Here is a 24,116-nt window from a genome sequence, read left to right as displayed (position 1 = left end):
TGTGTGAAGGTATATTTTGGCAAGTGAATGTTGTCCAACATCAGGTCTGTTTGTCAGTTATAAACTTTTATTCAAATTCCCTCCATATTATACAAATGGCTATCACTCTGACAAGGTCAAATCAGGGGCCATTTGTCATGTGTCTTGGAAACTTTCTATTACAAGCTTCTCACTTTATAATCCAGAATAGGAACTGAGCATTATGATTTTTCTCTACTCCTAAATGCAATTTCTTTGGCCACTTATATCATATAACTTCAAGGTTTAACTGCTTTAATGATTACATTTTAATATCCCTTTGATATTTCAGCGACCAACAAGCAAGTGGTTGTGACAATGTGTGAATTCAAGACTCCGTGTATAGAGGTCGAAGGTCAAACACTTTCAGACAGGTGAGGCCTGCTGGTTTCAATTTTAGCGTGTCAGGTTTTCTAAGATAAGAATATTGGTATTGTCATAGACTTAGTATTGGGGTCATTGGAGTAGGTGTGCATAACCTGTAAGGTTAGCTTTTATTGGAAAATCTTTATAGATGTGTACATGAAACTTGGTACACATGTTCATGGTGACTGGTAATCAGTCACATGTGGCAAATCTCGTAACTCTGGCGGCAACTTTGGTTCCAAAAACTCTAGAATAATGGACCTGAAGCGTTGGCATCAGCTTGTCATGTTACTTGTTAGTTGAAATATTTTTTTTGGTTTTGTTCACATTTGTTTTCTGTTATTAAAATTGGCTTATTTTAAGAACCATTATTTACTGTGTGATTACGTTCCAAGTATTTTTAGTATAATCAGGACATTTCTCACATATAGCATAGATGATTAATGTAAAGTGTATAGTGAAATAGGTGTTTACTTCTCACCAAAAAGGGTTCAATACCCAAAAGTGATTCCATACCCAAAAGAATTGAACCCATAAGCAGTTCAATACCCTTACGGGGTTCAATATCAAAAAGGGGTTCAATGGCCATAAGTATTGAACCCTTAATGGGTACAATACCCAAAAAAGGTTAATAAAGGGTTTTAATTTTTGGTCTCTCATCATGGCCACAAATCTGGATTCCATCCAGGAAACAGACATGAGAGTGATTAATTTAAGCTAAGAGCCTTTGTCTTTGCAATTAAGCTGTAGTGTAGCACACAGATCTTGAGCTGAAGCATAGCTCAACCAATCAACTAAAATCAGTGCTGATTAAATCAGGATTAAATGAATTGTTAACTTTCATTTTGACATACAATTCATATGGACTGCCTTATTGTACTCTATTGGATGCTGTTTATTGTTACGTGTTTGTGTGTTTATATTTTTTGTAGCTTTAGGGTTTTACAGAGGTGTGATAGTGTGCCAGACCCATGGTAAATTAACGCTTCCAAAACCATAAGTCTATGTTTGTGCTGCCAGTTATGGAATTTAGATTACCATTGTATAAGTATACAACATGAATAGCCAATAGTATATTAACTGGATAATTTATGGTTGATAGATATCAATGAAATTTAACTGGTGCCTGGTTTTAATAACTGGTTTAGGTAACCAATAAAAGTATTCACTTTTGTGGAATAAATAAACCATTCTTCATTTAAGATCCTTAGACACACAACCTTAGACAAACAATAAGGCATGGCTACAGACCAGTTGGTGCATGGTTATAAGTGATTTAAAGGAATGTTACTATGATTTGTATAAAAGCCCCACTCCTTTGTTGTGCCAGTGTGTTTGTTTTTATATTTACGAATAAATAAATAAATAAAATTAGGATTAGGCCTCTTAAACACTTCTTAAAAGCATACCACCCTGAATGCAAAAAGAGTTGACAAAAGATGAAAAGAATTTTCATTCACCTTAAACAATTAAAATTACAGATGTTGACAACTTCTCTATGATAAATTTTGTTTACAGCCTACAAAAGTAGGCACAGTAGATAAAGTCCAAGACTGCTGGCCCACGGTACCCTGGGTTTAGAACCTGCTCTTCGCATGGGTTTTCATGCCCCCAGGGGTGGGCATATTTAAATCGCACTGTTCGTACCATCGTCCATCCGTGTGTCAGGTTCAACTTCTCATGTCCGGGCTGTAACTTTCTCTTGTATGGACATATTTTAAAATAACTTGCCACATGTATTTGACATACCAAGACAACGTGTCATGTGTAAGACCTGTGTACCTACCTCTAAGGTCAAGGTCACAAATAGTGTTTGAATACTATTGAATGCAGCAAATGAGGCATAGGGTATAGGTGGTCGTGTCCAAGCTGTAAATTTTTCATGTATGAACAGATTTTAAAATAACTTGCCACATTTGTTTGACATACCAAGACGACGTGTTGTGTGCAAGTCCTGTCTCCCTACCTCTAAGGTCAAGGTCACACTAAGTGTTTGTTTACTTTGGACTGCTGCATATAAGGGCATAAGGCAATTTTAATTATTTTGCAGTAAGTATTTGACACGTAAAGGCAATGTGGCAATTGCGAGACCCACGATGTATTGTTGTCAAGCATAGAGGAGTCTCATTCCTATAAAAACTGCCACTAGATATCCTTTAAAAAGTGTTTTGGCATTGAGTGACCTAGTTTGATATAGTCGGCTATTAAGCATGTTAATTTAAGCTGTACATGTGTTGTTTTATTTCTGTTTTCTGTCATATAACGTTGTCAGATCAGTCCAATTTATTAAAGAATCTTTCTCTCATGTTTCATGTGGGAACATTTTGAATGTCCCTCAGATAGAACTAGACATGCATGTAATGCTATTTCAGTGTGTTTGACCTTCATCTTAAATTTCACCAGCCAATTGAATTAAACTGGGATAAGTTATCCACAGTTTTATTTTGGCTGGTTTGCACATTTAAATGATTTGATTGGTTAAAAGCAAGTTTTGGATAAATATTGACCAATCAATAAACATTTTGGCTCACTTTGACAAAACCAAAGAGTTAACCAGTTTTATACAATTGACTGCAGATGTCTTGAAAGCCCCATTGGCTATATTCACACCAAGGAGCCCGGCTTGGGAGTATGTGAGTTTTGTTAGCGGTTACCAAGGCAAACAAGTTGTTTTCTTCTTGGTACTCTGATTTTACCCACAATACAAGACCACAGCATTGGATAACATTGAGCCATTGGGTGTAATTGATTGTTGTAATGAATTGTTGTACAGTTATTGTTAAATATTAAATAAGTTAAATGTAAACCCTAAATTCCATGTCTGGTACGTATTGCTTACAACAGAATTGGGAATGAGAAGTTTGCACCACCTTGTATAATGTGTCGTTTGCTAATGCTGCTGGATTATATTGGAATTGCATTTTCGTACCACAATTAATGTTTATGCAGGTGATAGTTAAATTGAATTAAGGGCAAAACAAAATCGTTTGTTTCCGATTTCCCAGAATAATAGGGTAGGATGTTTGCTATTAGCTCACCTGTGCATGAAGTGCTCAAGGTGATCTATTGTGATTGTTCAATGTCGCGCATCTGTTTAAACTTTAAACATCTACTTCTCTGAGGCCCCTCCCCAGAAAATATTTTTTTGTGAAATGTAGTGGTCCTTTACCAAGATTGTTCAAATTATGTCCCTGGGGTGAAAAATTGCACTGCCCCAGGGGTCCAAGGTGGAGTTGAAAATCATACTCTTGAGTATCAGATTTCAATGAAAATCAGTTTGTCAAACATACCTGCAATAATGTTTGATTTAAAAAATATTTTTCTGTTTATTCAGAAGTAAGAATGTATACTTGTTTGTGTATATTATCAGAAATAACACTTTTAAAACACAGATATGAAAGAGAAAACTCCTATTAACTGGTTCTTGTTTTTTCTCATTGGAACTATAATGCATAATAATTCTAGAAGGAAAAGTAAGAAGTAAGAAAGCACAACCTACTACAGGGGAGGGAACTCAGATATACAACAATATTCATGCAATGCAGTTTTCTCCCTTCTGCACTGTTCTGATAAACATTTGAGCAGTGAATTTAGCTAAATAGACATATAATGGCCGAGTAGCATGGTTGGTTAGATGGAAGAACATATATCTTACAACATTCTCAATCAATATATACCTCAGATTTTGCAAACATACTGTGAAATAATTTATATCTGGGGCATGCTATTTTGTGGTTTTTCGAAAAAGGACAAGTAAAGGTCAAATATTTGTTGGGATGTTGAATTTATGGATAACCCAACCCACCAGAACCATAAAACTTAATGTACCACGAATATAAATGATTTCACAGTTTATAGGCGTTCATACCCCCAACTTCTTGGTAAGCGGGGTCATTTTCCTGTGCAAGTCATGGACGTAGCTCTGGTGTGATGGGGGTATTAGTGGGTAAACCGGAAACAAGCATATATTATTTGTAATGCCCTATTTTTTAAGTATTGTGGGAAATATGTTTAACCAATAATAATTGCATGCTGGACAGAAATGATTTATAGCTTGCCACCCTTTACAGAGGAAAAGTCGAGGTATTGTGTTAGCCTTGGTGTCGTGCAAAGGTTGCCAAAGACATTATACACACATGCAGAGCAAGGCCCATAAGTCTGGCTTCAATAAATGTTGTTTAATGCCCCTTATTTAATCAAATAAAACAGATTAGCGTTAGTGTTTGCTCTGTGGCATATTTGTTGATGTTTATGGTGATATAATATTTGTATTTTGTTTTTAATACTTTTAAAAGATAAAATTCAAAGTATACTTTTCAGATAATGTTGCATTTATTGTACATTGGCTCTTAGAAAAAAATACTCAGCCTAGCTAGAACTTTCAAAATTAATTATTTGACCCTGATTTATATATAAACATGTATGTCCTTACAGAAGCTCATTCCTCTTGACTCTCAGGTTTTTTTTTATTCATTCTGGAACCTGAAAAAATGCTAACTCTGATTCAAAACTTTAAAAAAAAAATGCAGATATGTTCTTGTTAATCATTGTCTCTCGCCATTTGTTTGCAGCCCACTAAATGGCATGAATATAAACCACTACCCTAGTGCACTATTGATAGCTTAGGTTACAGCACACCAATATTATCAATAACAGATTTGTGTTTTATGTCTTAAATGACTACCAAGCCCATCTTTTTGGACATGTATGTTTCAAATTTGTCTGATAACACATGAGGTGGCATTTTTTTTGGCTTCTTTTGTGTTAATGCTTTGTTATTGCTAGTTTGACGATATACCATACATGTACTCAACATCAGAGCTTTTATGACACATTTTTGCTCATATTGAAATGATTATATAAAATATGTTCAGTCAAAGTACTTAATCTGTTTTAGGCTTGACTCTACAAAACTATGTTTCATGTGCAATTTTACTTGGTTCTGGTTATTGTATGTAGACCTAAAAAGCTCTTTGAATTTTTACTCAGCTAAAGCTTCACAGCTACATTTGTAAGCCTACCATGACAGGTTTAAGTAATTTGACTGTTGGAGATTATGCGACATTAGACTGGGTATTCTAACTGAGTATTTTACCTCAGTAAAACTTGATATCTGATAAGTTTCCTAATCCAATAACCCCAGTGTCTTTATAAGGAGTGTTATGGCCAACTAGTGTGGAATACACACAGACTCCCCAGGCTAGCTGCATGGGGCAATGATTAGGTTGTAATATCTCTATTTACTGAACTTTCAATCATTACTTTTCAGTGAGATGCTAGATCTTATCAAGGGACGTCTTATTCTCACCGATCTTGTGGAGCGCAACTCAGTCCCCATATTTGCCGATATCCACAAGGCTCTCCGATGTACCAACACAATTGTCACCACGGTATCATGATGTTTTTAATGTTCATTATATATCATAGCAAGTACAATTTCTAAATTTTATAAGGAAACTGAAAGTGTTCTATTTATTCTTGATAAATCATATAAATTTGACTATGACTGCACCAGATGGCTCAGTTGATTAAACACTGGCCCTGATAAGGAGTCCTCAGTTTGAGCGCAGGCCTCAGGCTGCATCCTAAAATACATTATGTTAAACTTTTTTTAATTCAGCTACTCTACATTTTTTTTTCGCATGGTGTTTAGTGTATTGAAACTGAAATGGATATTGCTACATAGAGTAGTCTGTTTTGGGGCATTTTTTTTTTAAGGGGGGGGGGGGCTATTAAAAAATTGGTGATGTGGGGTGTTAAATTCTAAATTCTCAGTAAATATTTGAAGAAAAAGATAATGATTATAATTAAATAACTGGTCATAACTGTATGCGTGATATTTCCACAGGGTTGCAATGTGAAGGAGCTGACATTGGCAGATGGGGCACGTCCGGTAAAACATGGCCATCTCAAGCTTGGGAGAGCTCTGCTGTAAGTTTGTTGGAGTTATTGTATTCAGTGAGCACATTGTCAGAAATTATTCTTGTTTACCATCAGTCAGACATGGGAATTTCAAGTTCAATAGAGTTCTGCTGGAAGTTTTTTTTGAGTTCTTGTGGGGAATTTTGTCATATTTACCGTCACAATCAGACATGGGCATTTCAAATTCAGTAGTGACAAATTGCATTCTACAACAGGGATGCACCCTGTTGCCCAAACTCCCCGTGATCTTGTAAAATGGCACAAGGGTCAGACTAAATTTCACATTTGCAAGATTTTGATCTAAAGATTCACTCAGCATTATAAAAACGTACAAACATTGATGTTGAGGTTTACACAGAATTTGGCTACAACAATATTATATTTTCTGTTAATTTTACAGAGAGCTGCGAGAGGCATTCAACTCGGTAGACAGTGAAGACTTTGGCTGGCTGTCTAGTGATGATGTAAACTCTTTAGATAGATTAATAAATTATATGCTGAACATCTAAACCTCATCGACATAATTCTATTAATTGATTCAATGCATAAAATGTATTTATCTAATCTTAGTTCTTGTTTAAAAGTTCTTAAACTTGTAAAAGTGAAAAACTTCAAGGTATTTCCTATTATAGATGGGCACACAATCAAACAGCAGATTTGTGCCAGTCTGCAGAAGCACATTTTATAATGTGCGTTAAGTTTGATACTTCTGAACTTGCTGTTTATGAACATATTCTTATGTGGCATCATACAAAATATGTATTGAGCGTTTTGATTGGACTGTAAAATGAATTATTCAATAGACAGAATGCAATTACTGATGCATGTGTAAGGACCGCCACCTAGGAAACAGATGGTAAAACTCAACCTTTTTTTGGCCACAAGTTTTGTTTTAATTCTAGAACTCCTTCGATCATCTGATACAAAGAATTGATAGGTGCTTTAGTTACATCCTGATAAGCCATGTCGGCTTGCTCACCTCCCGGTACTGCGAGGAGAGAGAGTGGAGGCCACCTGTTTCTCTAGCTCGTTGTCTGAGTTGTCTGTGTCGTCATGTTATAATAACTATGTTGAATATGACCTTTGGTGTAATTTGTCTAAATGAAGAGCACAAAGGAACTGAAAATACTCTTACATTTATATGTGTCACTACCCTTATTCAGGTGTGTTTTGCCTACAAGACTTGTACTGGGGAAGAGATGGACTCTCGCTGGTTAAGACAGCGGCGGAAAAACCAGGACGACTTTGATTACGAGGAATTCTGTGCCATTGTCACGGAGTATAGAGCTCAGGTAAAGACGAGACCAAATACTTCATACAACTGCATGCATCATAATGTCAAGTTAATGTGCAAATGAACCTGCATATGGTCATTTTATTGTAAAATCAATGGAGAGTACCCTGTTTATATATGTTCTAGAGCTGAATTGTGAAACTTTTTAGTGTTCATTAGGGACCTTACTTTGTTTAATAGTTTAAATGCTTTTAAGAATTTTCTGATGTCTTTTAACAATAAACTACAAACTATCTGTTTTGCATAAGTAATAAAAGTAGGACATTAAATGCTATGTTTTGGTAATTTTGTATTGTTAACATTTCAGCAACACAATCAGACTATTTTACAGAAAATACTGAATGTGCTGTGGCATCCCCTCAGATGGTTGTCTGCAAGTAAGTTTTAAACCACTTTAACATAACAAGTTATAAATGTGATTGCAAAATGATGTGTCCCTGATTTTGTTTGAAAGTAAATAATGCCTTTGTCAAGGAGATAGGGTCCATCATTGAACTCATGTACCTTTCGATCTTTCTTACTAATTAATAGTTCTGAATAGTTAAATTGACTATTTCAAACTTAAAAGCATAAGTGGTAATTTTGTGCAATGTTAATTTTATTTTACATCATTACCCATGACCTTCTGTATTTTTGCAAACTCAATTGGGTATATATAATCAACTGAAGACAAAGTAATTTTTATTTAAGGTCACGTAATTTGAAGACAAAAGAGTTTAATTTAGACCATGCTATGGATGCTATTATAAATTGAATTTCCAATCACATATAAATTCAAATCAGCCATTTGAGATTTAATGCAGACAGTAAATATGGGGACATTTTTATTATGCCCCTTTTCAAAGAAGAGGGGTATATTGCTTTGCACATGTCAGTCGGTCGGTCGGTCCGTCGGTAGACCAAAGCTTGTCCGAGTGATAACTCAGCAATTCCTGGACGTACGGTCATCAAACTTGACATGAAGGTTGGGCCTGACCAGTAGACCCCTATTGATTTTAGGGCTCATCGGGTCAAAAGTCAAGGTCACAGTGACCTTTAATGGTAAAATAATTTTAAAGCTTGTCCGTGTGATATCTCAACAATGCCTAGACCTATGGTCATCAAACTTGATATGGAAGTTGGGCCTGACCAGTAGATGACCCTTATTGTTTTTGGGGGTCATCGGGCCAAAGGTCATGGTCAGTGACCTTGAATGTTAAAAGGTTGTCCGAGTGATAACGCGACAATGCCTGCACCCATTGCCCTCATACTTGACCTGGAGGTTGGGCCTGACCAGTACCAAACCTTTCTTGTTTTTTGGCCTAATCTGGTCAAAGGATAAGGTCACAGTGACCTTGAATGGTAAAAGGTTGTCCGAGTGATAACTCAACAATGCCTGCACCCATGGCCCTCACAATTGACTTGGAGGTTGGGCCTGACCAGTAGATGACCCTATTGTTTTTGGGGGTCATCGGGCCAAAGGTCAAGGTCACAGTGACCTTGAATGGTTGTCCATGTGATAACTCGACAATGCCGGCACCCATGGCCCTCAAACTTGACTTTGAGGTTGGGCCTGACCAGTAGATGACCCCTATTGATTTTGGTGGTCATTGGGCCAAAGGTCAAGGTCACAGTGACCTTTAATGGTAAAAGGTTGTCCGAGTGATAACAATGCCTGCACCCATGGCCATCAAACTTGACTTGGAGGTTGGGCCTGACCAGTAGACGGCCCCTATTGATTTTAGGGGTCATTGGGCCAAAGGTCAAGGTAACAGTGACTTTGAACGATAAAAGGTTGTACGAGTGATAACAATGCCTACACCCATGGCCATCAAACTTGACTTGGAGGTTGGGCCTGACCAGTAGATGACCCCTATTGATTTTAGGGGTCAAAGGTCAAGGTCACAGTGACCTTAAAAGCAAACTTGACAATTCCTGGACCTATGGTCATCAAACTTGACATGTAGGTTGGGCCTGACAAGTAGATGACCCCTCTTGACTTTGGGGTTCATCGGGCCAAGGTCAAGGTCACAGTAACCTTTAACGCAAAAAAATTAACAAATCTTCTCCCAGCAATATCTCAACAATGCCTGAACCTATGATCATCAAACTTGACATGTAAGTTGGGCCTGACCAGGAGATGACCCTTATTGATTTTAGGAGTCATTGGGTCAAAGGTCAAGTTCACAGTGACCTTGAATGCGAAAATGTTTCAAGTGATAATTGGATAATGCCTGCACCCATGGCCCTCAAACTTGACTTGGAGTTGTGTCTGACCTGTAGATGACCCCTTATGATTTCAGGGGTCATCGGGTCAAAGGTCAAGGTTACAGTGACCTTGAACGAAAAAAGCTTGTCTGTGTGATAACTTGTCAATGCCTGCACCCATGGCCCTCAAACTTAACATTTAGATTTTTGGTGACCAGCTGATGACTCCTATGGATTTTGAGGTCATAGAGTCAAAGGTCATGGTCATAACACACTCTATCCTCAAAGTTAGAATGGTCATAATCTTAAAACTGCCTCAACGGCATCCAATGTCAAAGACAAATCATCTGTCATTTCGGTCCATGCATTTTTCATTTAATTGTCTGAATAATCCTGACATCATGGCGCTCAGGGGGGGCATAATGTTTGACAAACATCTCTTGTTTGCTTTGATTCTCATATATATATATATATATAACCGATGTTGTTGACAGAGTTCAATGAGCCTTTTGAGGCTGAAGAGTTTAACTCTGACGAGGAATATCGTGATGTCTACCTCGGGGGAAGCTTTGGAGACTCTCAGTGGAGGTCTGAAATAGCCATACCAACTCTCAGGTGAGTGCATCTTTTATGTTTTTCCCTGGCAGGTTTATGTTTTCTGTTGTTTGTGTTTATGCTTTACAGGAACTATGGTTCAACATTTGTGGATGCCTCCCGCCATGACTTGGACCTGAAACTCATCCTGATACATGTTGCTCTCAAGAAATTCATAATTATTTATCAATTCAAGTAAGAATTGGGTATTAATGAGAATGTTCTACCTTTCAAGCAGATGGTTTAGGGAATATTGACCCTTCCTTCCTTGACTTGGACCAGAGTCTTATTCTAAACCATGTTTCTCTCATAAAAAAATTCGTATGTTATTATTGTACAAACATGTCATGGTATGTCTGTTCTACTCCTACAGGAAGCATGGCTTATCGTATGTGGACCCCTCCTTACACGACTGGGATCAGAAGCTTATCCCGATACATGTCGCACTCAGGGAAAAGTGCCGTCTGCTATTCTATAACACTGCCAAAGATAGGCGCTCACTAGGCTCCATGTGTGAGGTATTGTGTTTCTTGGGATAAAACCAACACAAATATCTTTGTTTAGGGCTATTCCATTTAACCATTTAACCCCCTGGGGGAAGGCACTTTTAAATTATGCCACCCCCTATAGAAGCAAATTTACCCTTTTGGGTCCAAGTTAGCGAAAAAGACTTCCACCCATATACTAAGAAAATAATTGCCTTTCCCCCATGGGTTATATGTTTTACTAGAATAGCCCTTACTTATAATCATGCATAACCAGGCAACTTCAACAAGAGATTGTAATGCAAGACTAAGTCTTGTTCCACGGATGTTTATGAAGATGATGTATTATAAATATATAATGTCAGTGTTTTATTAACAATTTTGCGATTGTCTTCTTGCCTTACTTTTTGGGAAGAAAATTCTTATTTTTTTAATTTAATTGTGAATACCTAATTTGCTTAGAAATGAACAAGTATGCTTTAAAAAATAGACAGAAATGAGAATATATTGGAAAATAGTTGTTTCTTTAAGGATACACCTATTCTCCCATTGGTTGATTTTTTGATGAACCAAATTTCATAACAGTTCAAAACAGAAATTGGGAATTCTATTTTCACCTATGGGAAAAAAGTATATGTTGCTCAGAAAAAAACAACATGTGGATGTGGATTGCAGTATGTTTTTGCAAATATGGAGATATGTGTCTAATAACAGTGAAGTAGAAATGTGCACCATAAGGTAATAAGTTTTTAAAAGCTCAGGGGTAAATTTTAATATAAAGTATGAAAGCATTTGTAGTTGGATATTATTTACCAATACAAACATGTGTATGCTCCAATTTAAGGCTGGTTACTACATCGGGAAGGGGTGTAGGATGGTGATCTGTGTGGAAAAGATCCCCGACAATGCTAGCATGAATGGTGAACAGGTACAGTAGCAATATCACATAACACTCGCTCTCAGATATGATTTGCTTTTTTAAATTGAGTACAGTAAACTATGATTATAATAACTCCGGATGGAACTCTAGATGCAATGAATATATCTTGTAGGCCTGCTTTTTATCCTTCTTTATGAAATAAAAAAATGAAACTACTTTTTTTTTCAAATGGAATTTTAGTGTTATAATTATAATTATAAAAAATCATTTTCTACTTCACATTTCTCTGACAAATGAAGTTCACTTGCTTAATATTGACGATGACTTGTGAAAAAATGCCTGTTTTAACACATACAATTGAACACCACTTTTTCGAACACCGTTCATCTGAAATTATATTTCGAAATTATTTTTTGGTCCCGATTTTATTAATCCTTTGTTTAACTAAATTTTTAATCTATAATCTGAAATCGCTATTCCGAAAAAATTGCTATTTCGAAGTAAAAATTACGGTCCCAATTTGGTATTTCACACCGATATATCAATCCTTATTTTGAACTTGATCATCTCATAGTTTTTCACACCATAAGGGGAATGCACTTGGGCATCGGCTTGAGGTGACAATGGAGCACAGTTAGCGCATTGAGCATGCATATGTTACAAGCATCGATGTCAGAAAATGAGCGATTCATTTGGGTGATGTAGTGTGTATATAATTGCTGGTTAACACAAACTAAATATCATTCGAAAATACCTCATCAGATTTGATCGTCACAAATTTGCTCACTCGAGCTGCTTCCGAACAGTTCGGAGAATGGCGCGGTAACCAACCCGGGCGGATACGACTTGCATACATGTGCTGGCATTTTGTTTTAATTGTTGAATGTTGTTTTAATACAGAAGTATAATAATGAATTATTTGTCATTTATTAAACAATAATTCAATAAACATGTATACGAATGATCACTCAAACTAATGTATCTTATTGGTAACGTGTAACTGACAATTTCTGAAAATTCTTGATCCGAAATATCGCTTTTTCAAAATAATTTTTTGTGTCCCTACGATTTCGGTGTTCAACTGTATATACATAGTGTATGAAATCTATGCAATATACATGCAATTTTTGTTTGTAGCACATCTCGTAAAGATAAGCTCCGAAAATAAAAATTCCTATTATGAATACAAAAAAAACCTTTATGTCTGTATGAAATATGCATTTATTGCCCAGTTTTATGTATAGATTGATTGTGACATGAATACCCAGCCATATATAGACATGAATTTATTGTAGAGAAAATGTCTATGATAATAATTATGGTTATAGTATCTTTAAAAAAATCTCTACAGACAAACTGTTCATTTTTTATACGCAATACCTTAATACAAGCATGTTATTGGAGTTGTTGGTCATATATTTCATTTTCACATACAGATATCTTTTATAAGGAAATTATTCCATATATTGGATGAAGCAAAGACGGGTTATAACAGACAATTTCCGAATGTCCCGTGGAGCTTCGTTACAAGTGGATTTATTTGTACACAATGCAGATGTACATGTCTTTACCAATGATCTGTGTGAAAGTTTTGCAACAATCTATCGTCCTAAAAAGGCTGATATTATTAGATAAATTGAGTAAAAGAAATTTATCCGTGTCTTTTTGTTTGTCACAAGTAGGTTAGTCTTTCAATGTTTCTAGCCCTTCCTTAAGTTACAAATTAAAAGCTGTCATGTTTATTCAACTGTTTGTTGTAAATTTAATCGTCATGGTCCTAGTGTTACATGGAAGATTATTTAACATCAATACTTATTTTCCTTGCAGTTATCCCCCTGTGCCATCAAGGACTACAACCGAGGTCGGGACTACCTGTGTGACCTCGCTAGTCGTGAGGGTGTCCCCCTCTTCGACAACATCCTTGAGGCCACTAACTGTGTGGTTGCTATGCTGACTGATGTCATGCCATCACACCCAATGCATGCTACTCCGACCTTATGCAGCTCCAGATCAAGTAGCCAATTGAAATGTTGAGGCTTTCATGACTGACACATACAAAAGTACCACCAGCATGTGTGGAGTCAATCTGGTTGGATGTGTAGTTTGTCTGGTGGTTACTCCACTGACCATTGTCTATTCATCCCATCAGATCTTGTCTACTGAGTCATCATGCAGCTCTAGAGCAAGTAGCCACAAGAGCGCATGTAATAGTGAAGTTCTACTGACTTAGTAATGGGTCAAGAGAAAAGCTACTCTACACTCAATAGACCAATGATTGATGAGTCATATCATCAGCTGCTCATCTTCATGCAGCATGTCAAGGCTGAAATAACAGCAATGACAAGGTTTTTCTGTTGAAGGACTTAACATGTGGGGTAAAGAAGAGACCACCGAATGTGTGGTCACTCAACTGACCACTGTCCAGTTCTCGCCTTAGCTGCTTGTTATAAGAATTCATACCGCTGTAGAGAAAATTATTTTTAAATGTTATACATGAACTAAGTACACTGTTGAAAATGTCACCTAGGTACAAAATCACTCCTAGGACATTCATGGCCATCAGCAGAAAGTAGTGCATACATTTTTGAGTGGTGTTGCATGTAGTGCTCAATTGAGTTATTGTGAATATTCCCATTGCCCACCATCCGGTGTCTGTCTGGTGTCTGTCAAGCATCCATCAATCAACAATTGATCGAACGACATGTCTTCCTAAACCACCAACTTTAGGGATGTTCCTTGGATGGTGCCCTTTCAAGTTGGTTCAAAGAAATTATTTCCATGCAGAACTCTGGTTGCCATGGCAACTAAAAATAAAAATCTTCTTGACATAAAACATGAGGCCTAGAGCTTAGAGAGTTGGTGTGTAACATTTTCTAGTGGTCATCTACCAAGTTTGTTCAAATAATGCCCCTGGGGTCCAAAGTGGTCCTGCCGCGGGGGTCACAAGTTTCTTTCAGAATTATATGGGGAAATCATTGAAAATCTTCTTATTTGAAACTGCAAGGCCCAGACCGTTGAAATTTTGTATGAAGCACCATATAGTAGTCTTCTATCAAGTTTGTTCAAATTACCCCCCGGAGGGTTACAATACCCTATAGATCTATATAAGACAAACTTTGAAAATTATCTTGTCTAAAACTGCTTGGCCCAGACCCTAGGATAAGCTATACTGTGACATTTTGACCTACTTTATGATTTTTGAAGCTTCAGCAATAAAATTTGGACCGGGTGTACAGTTTTGAAAACAAATATCAATAATGTGCTTGGATGACCTTAACCACTGCAACATTTGACAATACTAGATCATAGTTTAATTCTTAGTTGCATTGTTGCATTGCCATAAACCAACAAACTCATTCATGTGAGCGATTAAGGACCCTCATGGGCCTCTTGTTTGAACATGTCACATAGTGCATGCTTAAATCTTAAGGGAACATTTGATTGGTAAAAACATGCTGATCGCTACTTACATCCCACTTCCTCTTTAGACTGATAAATAAGACTGCTAAGTTATGGATGGAAAAGCTGAATATATCCATGAAATGTTTGTATCTGAATCCTTATACATGTATTGTTAATTGATACAAATCATACAATCATTTGCAGAAAAAGCTCATTAATTCTTCATCATTAGACAATGTAATGTAAGAATTACTACCCGTAATCTACTTCATCTATTCAAAGATTTTTTTGTTTTTCATAAAAGATTTTGATCCTAAGCTAGTACATACACTAATGTCTTAGTACATATTGTATGTCACAGTACAGATACACAAATGTACTATTGTCACAGTACAGACACTAATCACTGACTTACAACATTCCAGCATGTTATCTCAGGTGTACTGGTGTAATACTCCATATTTTTGTGTGAACTGTTATATATAACTAGTTGTACATGTTTGAAATATAACTTTAAACAGTTAGATTTGCTAGTCATAGATGTTTATTTAGAATATAGTGGATACTTGTATTTTTTCAGAGTATGATAGCTATATATTTAACCAAGTGAGTCCCAAAAGTTATATTACAGGAGTGGTTTGTAACGAAATGTTACCTTTGTTGTTCATTAGGTTAACACTGAAACAAACAAAAACTTTTTTATTTCATGCTTATAATACATGTACATGAAAATTAATTAAAAATTGATATTTAATTGGAACATTGCACCAAATTTAAGCCAAATGACGTCATACCAGAAATGATGCCATTGATTTTATGCCCAACACTGTGTGCATTCATATTTTAACTGTGAAATGGTCTAAAATGAGAAAAACAGTGAAATTGTATTTGGATAAACTCATTGTTTCATACGATAAATTTATCAGGATAAAATCCACCTTTACCTTTCATTAAACCACTGGAAAGCATGAAAGAAATGGTGTTAACGGTAGCCCATTTCAATAAAGATCTAAGTAGAATATATAGTCGGAAGTTGAAATTATGTGTCATATTTGTGTTATTTTGTTCATATCAGTGTGAATGGAACTTAAGCCAGTACTAAAAATGAACATCAAGTTATTGAAAAAAAATGACGTTGCTGACATCTTTTATGTTTCTACTGATGTAAGACTAACGAAGTTAGGACTGAGATCATTTACTGAAACGGGCCATTGGACATAACTTGTTTGTATGCAAATTTGTTTCTGCATGAAATTAACTGGTGAATTTGTTATTATGAAATCTTGTGCGTCCATTATCGTATAACCAGAATTTTATATATAATGCATAACTGATTTTCATAAAATACTGTATACGCTTTTTACTTCTTTATTGGATCACTTTTCAAGTATAAGTGTTTATAACTGCTGCTGATATTGCTAATCATATGTAAATACAAAATGTATGCCATACATACAAGTAATATACATAGTAATCTAGTTTTTATCGGGCCCCAGTATCACAAAAATACTTAAGTCAGATATCAATCTCAGACTCAACTCATTTTACCACATAACATAAAAGTTATTGAAAATTGTGTATGTTTTGACACCCTTTTAAATGCTCATTCTCTCATAGAATGTGTAAATAAGAAACATTGGTCAATATGAAGAAGAAATACAATTCTATAGCATAAAATGTTATTGTTGTACAACTCAAGGTTTTTTACTCAAGTATACTGATTTATACTCAAGTATACTTTTTGCTCTAGACTAAGTTTTCTTCGATTTATTGACAGAAGTTTTTTAATAACACATTCTATGAGAAAATATGTCAGATTTTGAATCATACTATGCTTTTATTTGGTAAAATGAGGTGAGACTGAGATTGAGATTTGACTTGAGTATTTGTTGTGATATTAGGGCCTTGTGTTTGTCTCATTACTTGATGTTATTATAATGTACATGTACAATGATAGCCAAGATAAAATGTTTTACCTATTGGTAAGGCAATATTTTAAATAGTGCTTTGCTGTCAATTCTAGAATTGTTATGCAAGTTTTTAGTGTTAATAAATTTCTTTTCTTGATGTTAAGCTTGTGTGTTTTTGTAATTGGTGGCAGCATGCAGTAACTTAAATATTGGCCATAACTTAAAACAAGAGGGCCATGATGGCTCTAAATCGCTCACCTGAGTAAATGTGTTTCACCTTTGTAATCAATATAGCTTGATATGTGTTCTCAAAGCTGTACATATGGTTCAAATCTCAAAACTGTAGCTTCAGATATAAGAAAGTAGGTCAAAAGGTCACCTGACAATGTCAATTTTGATATATGTTTTCAAACTGTACACATGCTCGAAATTTCATAACGGACTTTAGAAATAAGAAAGGTAAAACAGTTACAATTAAGGTCATCCAATCACAGCATTGATATTTTTTTCAAAACTGTACACATGGTCTAAATGTCATTGTTGCAGCTTCAAAAACAAGAAAGTAGGTCAAAAAGTCACAGTCAAGGTCATCCGAGGACAACATTGATATTTGTTTTCAAAACCCTACAGATGGTCCAAATTTCATTGCTGTAGCTTCAAAAATAAGAAAGGAGGTCAACAGGTCACAGACAAGGTCATCCAAGCACAACATTGTTATTTGTTTACAGAATTGTTAACATGGTCAAAATTTCTTTGCTGTAGTTTCAAAAATAAGACAGTAGGTCAAAAAGGGTGGGACCGACTTTGACCCCAGGGTCATTATTTGCACAATCTTGGTAGAGGACCACTATAGGATGCTTGTAACAAATGTTTAAAGGTCTGGGCCTAGCGGTTTCAGACAAGAAGATTTTCAAGAATACCCTATATAAGTCCACAGGAAACCTCATGGCATCGCCAGTTTTGACCACAGAGGAATAAGTTGGTGTTCACAAGTCATTTTGTTAAGTACAGACACAAGAACGACAGACAGTGCACCATCCAATAAAATCAATGAACTTTGAGGATTTGATAAAACTACACATGTAATAACTTCAATTATCAATGTCCTTTCATCCATCCAACACAACTTTCCGTATAAAAACAGTATTAACATTCTTGTATATATATAAGGTGTATTCACTAGCCACGTAAAAGATAAGATGGTACCTTACAATGGTCTATATGTAGTTCAATGGAAAAGTCTGATTATTAAATTTATCATTGAGTAAAAATGAAATTATTCAAGAAAATAAAGAGCTATAATAATTACTTTAACCGATAAACCTATAAAAAGAACAATTATTACCTTAGAAAGGACTACTTTGAAGAATTAATAAAATATAAAATATATTCCCTTGTTACTATAAATAGACAACTAAGAATAGACAGTGCAATTTCCAATAGAAAGGGAGACCATATAGCAAGATTTGCTGCCCTTGCTTCAAGAGTAAACTTTACATAACTATCAGATTTTAACAAAATGTATTTATAGTGAACTTGTAACCCACGGGGTGGGGCCAATTTTGACCCCCAGGGGCATAATAAAGAACTTGGTAGACAACTACTAGACAATGTTACACACCAAATATCTAAGCTTTAGGCCTCATGGTTTTTGTCAAGAAACGTTTTGTAGTTTTCCTTTAGGTTGCCATGGCAACCAGAGCTCTGTATGGAATTAATTTCTTTGAACAATTTTGAAAGAGCACCAACCAAGGATTATTCCTATAAAGTTTCAATAAAATTGTCTAAGCGGTTTAGGAGAAGATGATATTTATAAGCAATTGTTGACGCTGGACGACGGACAACAGACAACGGACGACAGACGCCGGACATATACCGATCACAATAGCTCACCTTGAGCACTTTGTGCTCAGGTGAGCTAGAAACGTAGGACATATGTTCATGTATAGCAAGGCCCATGAACTCTGACTTTCATTATTGTCAAATTATGCTCCTTTATTAACAAAAAATAACTCAAAAACCTTTCAAGATATTCAAAGGCAACTTTACCAGAGACAGTACACCCATGTTAAGCAAGGATCATAACTCAGAACAGTAATCACTGCCACCTTGACAATCACATGACCATAGATATTTTGTAAATTATTTTTACTTTTAAATATTTTTTTTTAGTTTAACCTCAATGCACCTTGAATAATTGAACTTCGATAACTATTCAAAAAAGAGAGAAGAAAAAACATTTATAAAAAAAGTTTATATAAAGTTTATAAAGCTGAAATCTAGCTATAGCTGGAGATCACTGCGTAGGAGATTTGCAAGTGTTTGCATTAACTCTCTTGCATGATTGTATGAGAAATGAACACATATTACAGATACCAAAGAAATATTTATAAATCTGGTAGGGACAACGGAACTTGATACGTAACATTCGCATTCCATAGTATTACTTATAATTTAAAGTATCACAACTACATTTTCCAATTTTAAAAATATTTAATAATTTAATTACCATTTATACATGAATTTAACCATTTAAACATTTTGCCCATGAGTCCATGCATACGCATACATATAAAGTTGTATCTTTAGGTTACCTTACAGTTTTGTTGTTACCATGACAATAACAAAGTGTACATAAATCACATCTTTCCTAAACTTAAAATGGCCATTTGATTTTTGTGGAAGAAAACAACAATTATGCAACAACTTCCTCCTATCAGTGCAATACAGCTGTAACAAGAAATGTTTGTCAAACATTATCCTCCCCCTGAGCGCCATGTTGTCAAGAATATTTGGACAATTGAATGAAATATGCATGGACCGAAACGACAGCTGCTTTGTCATTGCCATAAGATGCTTTCAGGCAGTTTTAAGATTATAACCATTCAAAGTGTGAGGATATTTGGTACAGTTTTTAATCATGTTCAGATCATGACTGATATTTGCAGATAAACATGTATTCTCTTAGCAGCAGGGAATAGGTAAATATGACGTCATTTTAATGACCAATATGAGTTTTGACCTTGACCGTTGACCTCAAAATCCATAGGGGTCATCTACTGGTCACCTCCGACCCAAATGTGAAGTTTGAAGACCATGGGTGCAGGCATTGTTGAGTTATCACACAGAAAAGCTTTTTGCGTTCAAGGGCACATTGCCGAGTTATCACTCGGACAAAATTTTCGCATTCAAGGTCACTGTGACCTTGACCCCTAAAATTAATAGGGGTCATCTCCTGGTCAGGCCCAGCCTCCATGTAAGGATTGATGACTATAGGTCCAGGCATTGTTGAGATATCACTCGGAGAAGCTTTGTCATCATTTTCACGTTCAAGGTCACTGTGACCTTCACCTTGACAGATGACACTTAAAATCAATAGGGACATCTACTTGTCAGGCCAAACCTCCAAGACAAGTTTGAGGGCCATGGGTGCATGCATTGTCCAGTTATCACTCGGACAACTTTTTAGCATTCAGGGTCACTGTGACCTTGACCTTTTACCCGATGACCCCTAAAATCAATAGGGGTCATCTACTGGTTCGGCCCAACGTCCAAGTCAAGTTTGAGGGTCATGCGTGCAGGCATGTCAAGTTATTAGTCGGACAAGCTTTTAGCATTCAAGGTCACTGTGACCTTTGACCCGATGCCCCCTAAAATCAATAGGGGTTAACTGCTGGTCAGGCCCAGCCTCCATGTTAAGTTTTATGACCATAGGTCCCGGCATTGTTGAGTTATCACTCGGACAAGCTTTGACAACATTTTACCATTTAAGGTCACTGTGACCTTGACCTTTGACCCGATGACCCCTAATATCAATAGGGGTCATTTACTGGTTAAGCCTAATCTTCATGTTTGATGACAATAGGTCCAGGAATTGTGGAGTTATCACTCGGACAAGCTTTGGTCTACCGACCGACCGACATGTGCAAAGCAATATACTCCTTCTTCTTCGAAAGGGGGGCATAATAAAAAAAACATACAGCCATGTGCATGTATATGTGTAATTGCATGTATATGTGTAACTGTTATCTAGATTTTGATTTTTATAACATCTATACCTGTGTAGGTGAAAACGATTAACAGAAACACACATCTTGTGTAATTCAACCCTCCTAACATTAAGAATTTATTAAGAATTTATGTGATTTAAGAAAAGTAATATTTATTTATTTACTCAGTGTTAATTAAATAACTATCATAAAACAAAATGCCATTGCATTAAAGTACATGTACACATGTGATTTGAAATAGGAATATAAATGTTCTTGTAAAATAAGTCTAATTCTAGTCAGTGTCAGATTTAAGACCACAAAAGAAACTTTTGAGAAACAGCTAGGAGATGTATTTAAGAAACGTAAGAGCTCATTGTACCCAAATGGGTGTTTAGCTGCTATTTAAAACCAGATAAATGGAAACGTACGTTAAAAAAGCAACTATACAAACATGAGTCCAAAAGTCAAATCGATTGGCAAAATATTAGGAATAAAAAAAAAACAAACAAATATGGATATGAACATTATATGAAACAAACCATTAAAGGAGTGATAAATAAACCTAAAAATAAATGGAATAATATATTTAAAGACCTCGACTGGAAATCAATATATTTAAATCCCATTAAATGTACTATAGACACAATAGAGCATTTCAATATAAGTATATCAATAGATTAGTGCCAACTAACACATCTTTTCAATTGTATGATAGTCCAATCTACCCTTTGTGATATGTGTAACATGAATATCGAAACAATAAAGCACTAGTTCTGGGAGTGCCATCATAGTCAAGTTTTTTGGTCAAATATCAAAAATCTAATCAGTAAAAATAATATCCCAGAACTAATTGATTGTAAAACAATATCATTTGGTATACAGCCCAAAACAGATTATTCCGTAATAACTAACTTCATTATATTAACAGCAAAATACTATATCTACAAATGTAAGGTGAACCAATCTCAACTTAAATACGAATATTTTATTAAATTCGTTAAAGAAAGAATAGACATGGAAGAACTTTCTCTAATATCCTAAAGTTTTCCTGAAAATCTTGACCAACTGATTTCTCAGAGTTGAAATCTAAGGCAAAGTACACGGCTTTTTCAGGAAAACTTTAGGATATTAGAGAAAGTTCTTTATTACCGTGGATAGAGCTCTTAAATGCGGGGTTTATGGTCTTTATTTCACAAAAATTCTCCAAATATTAAGAAAGTTATCTTTAAAAACCTTACCTGAATCGAGACTTGTTGACATTTGTCGCCGTGCACTTTACCAAATAAGTCACGTGGGTTCTCCACCGTGTTTAGAGCTCACACAGATTACCGACGCAGCGTCTAGCCACTGAGTTTATTCGTGTTATTATTTACTTGAAAGTTAGATTACAATATTGGGAAGAAATCAGTAAGTAAATGGTAGGTGTGGGTGGGCGTGTGAGCCTTACGTTTTTTTTGTGTTGGATGAAATTATGATCAAAATTCGCCTTCCCTACTGTGAAATAATACTTTCAATGATCTTTATCGAGTAACTTTATCTATGTAGCTTTTTTGTTCATAATTATATACACCTAAGTGACAACACATGCATAATTGGTTTCTTTTGTCTGTTTTTAATGTTCTAGTGTTCTTTTATAGAATTTCTCAAAAGAATTCGCATTTGACCACCTTAGCGGTGTCAGCCAATGGCATATAATAATAGAAAGATCGATGTAGATGTTGTACTGTGCGGCTTAAACTTAGTTTATATGCCGGCCGTTAACATACTAATCTTGACCCATCTACGAACTGTTTGTTTTGATACATGTTTATGAGGTTTAACTGAGGAAATTAAGAGATGATCTCCAGTTCGAAGTGTAACATCTGAGGGTTTTAAGGAATGAAGATGGACTACATGTATATATATATATATATATATATATATATATATATATATATATATATATATATATATATATATATATATATATATATATATATATATATATATTTTAATACTTCTAAAATTACATGCTTGCTATGATGTTATCAGCAGAGGAGCCAGTATAGCTAGGCGTGGTTGGCAGGTTGACATTTAAATAACAATAAACATTACACTAAGGCACCTGGTTCGTTCCAAGTAATTTTTTATCGTCTTCACAGTGCAAAGTTTATCGTTCTATGGTGGCATACTTCTGCCACCAGATAACCATATATCTAACTGGTTAATCAAGCGGTTAACTAGTTACGTAACTAGTTAACCTCTTAATTAACTAGTTAGTTATATGGTTATCATAACGGGAAATAAATGCATGTTAGTTTGTTAGTCTGGTTCTCTGCTTACTGATATTTCATACAGTACGTCCCGATAACGATAGTGTTAGGGAAAGGAACTCCAGACTAGTTAGTTTGTCCTCGTACACCGGATACATTCGGAACTCCTCGGCCATTTTTTCAAAAACAACCTCGGATGTATGCCGGTACATCTGTTGAAGTAGTCCGTATTTTTTTGAATAAAAGCATTAATTAAATGTAGTGTTTAAGAGTTGTATTCATTGCTCTCAGTTTAAATTGATTGCCAGTGAAGTGTATTATTGCAAACATAATTACGATTCCCAAGAGTTAAGTCATAAATTTTAACTACTAAATAAGATTACTACGCGATCTATTTGCAGCGGACTTAAACGTACCACTTTTTAAGTATGTAAACCGTCCATATACATCCGAGGTTGTTTTTGAAAAAATGGCCGAGGAGCTCCGAATGCACCGGATACTGTCATTTTACCGAAAAGACAGTGGTTACGTTCAACCAATTTTATTTTTCTAAGGAGAAACGTAACTTTTTTTCTAACGTTGTTTAATGTTTAGTACACAAGTGGAGCTTTCTCCCCAATAGGATGTTGGGGTCGTGAAGCACTAGAAATCAGTGTTATTTTGCATGCAAATTGGTAAATTGACTATAGAATATATAGGAAATTTATTTAGTGGTAGTGACCTATATGGTTGATGTGGGTCACGGACATAACGGATCATGGACGTTACGGACCAGACATAACGGACCAGATTTGGGGACATTACGGACCATATT

At 35.6% G+C, this 24,116-nt stretch overlaps 1 protein-coding gene across 5 annotated transcripts in view; it reads left to right on the top strand.

Moving 5' to 3' along the window:
• The window catches only part of LOC128234226 (uncharacterized), a 31,493-nt gene extending 14,278 nt beyond the window's left edge, over nucleotides 1–17,215 (top strand). For 4 of the 5 annotated variants that reach the window (XM_052948323.1, XM_052948322.1, XM_052948321.1 and 1 more), the window contains 11 exons: nucleotides 311–392; nucleotides 1,317–1,358; nucleotides 5,654–5,774; nucleotides 6,233–6,315; nucleotides 6,707–6,770; nucleotides 7,470–7,598; nucleotides 7,908–7,977; nucleotides 10,282–10,402; nucleotides 10,755–10,899; nucleotides 11,711–11,794; nucleotides 13,574–17,215. In XM_052948323.1, coding sequence (XP_052804283.1) covers nucleotides 311–392; nucleotides 1,317–1,358; nucleotides 5,654–5,774; nucleotides 6,233–6,315; nucleotides 6,707–6,770; nucleotides 7,470–7,598; nucleotides 7,908–7,977; nucleotides 10,282–10,402; nucleotides 10,755–10,899; nucleotides 11,711–11,794; nucleotides 13,574–13,780 — 1,148 coding nt within the window. In that variant the 3' untranslated portion in view covers nucleotides 13,781–17,215. The remainder of the gene's footprint in view (nucleotides 1–310; nucleotides 393–1,316; nucleotides 1,359–5,653; nucleotides 5,775–6,232; nucleotides 6,316–6,706; nucleotides 6,771–7,469; nucleotides 7,599–7,907; nucleotides 7,978–10,281; nucleotides 10,403–10,754; nucleotides 10,900–11,710; nucleotides 11,795–13,573) is intronic. The other variant, XM_052948324.1, reaches the window with a different exon arrangement.
• The last annotated feature ends 6,901 nt before the right edge of the window (nucleotides 17,216–24,116 follow it).

The sequence above is a fragment of the Mya arenaria genome, chromosome 5, assembly GCF_026914265.1.
Source record: "Mya arenaria isolate MELC-2E11 chromosome 5, ASM2691426v1".
Taxonomy (NCBI): Eukaryota; Metazoa; Mollusca; class Bivalvia; order Myida; family Myidae; genus Mya; species Mya arenaria.
Note: the sequence above shows the minus strand (reverse complement) of the source record. Positions and strands in the feature narration are given on the sequence as shown.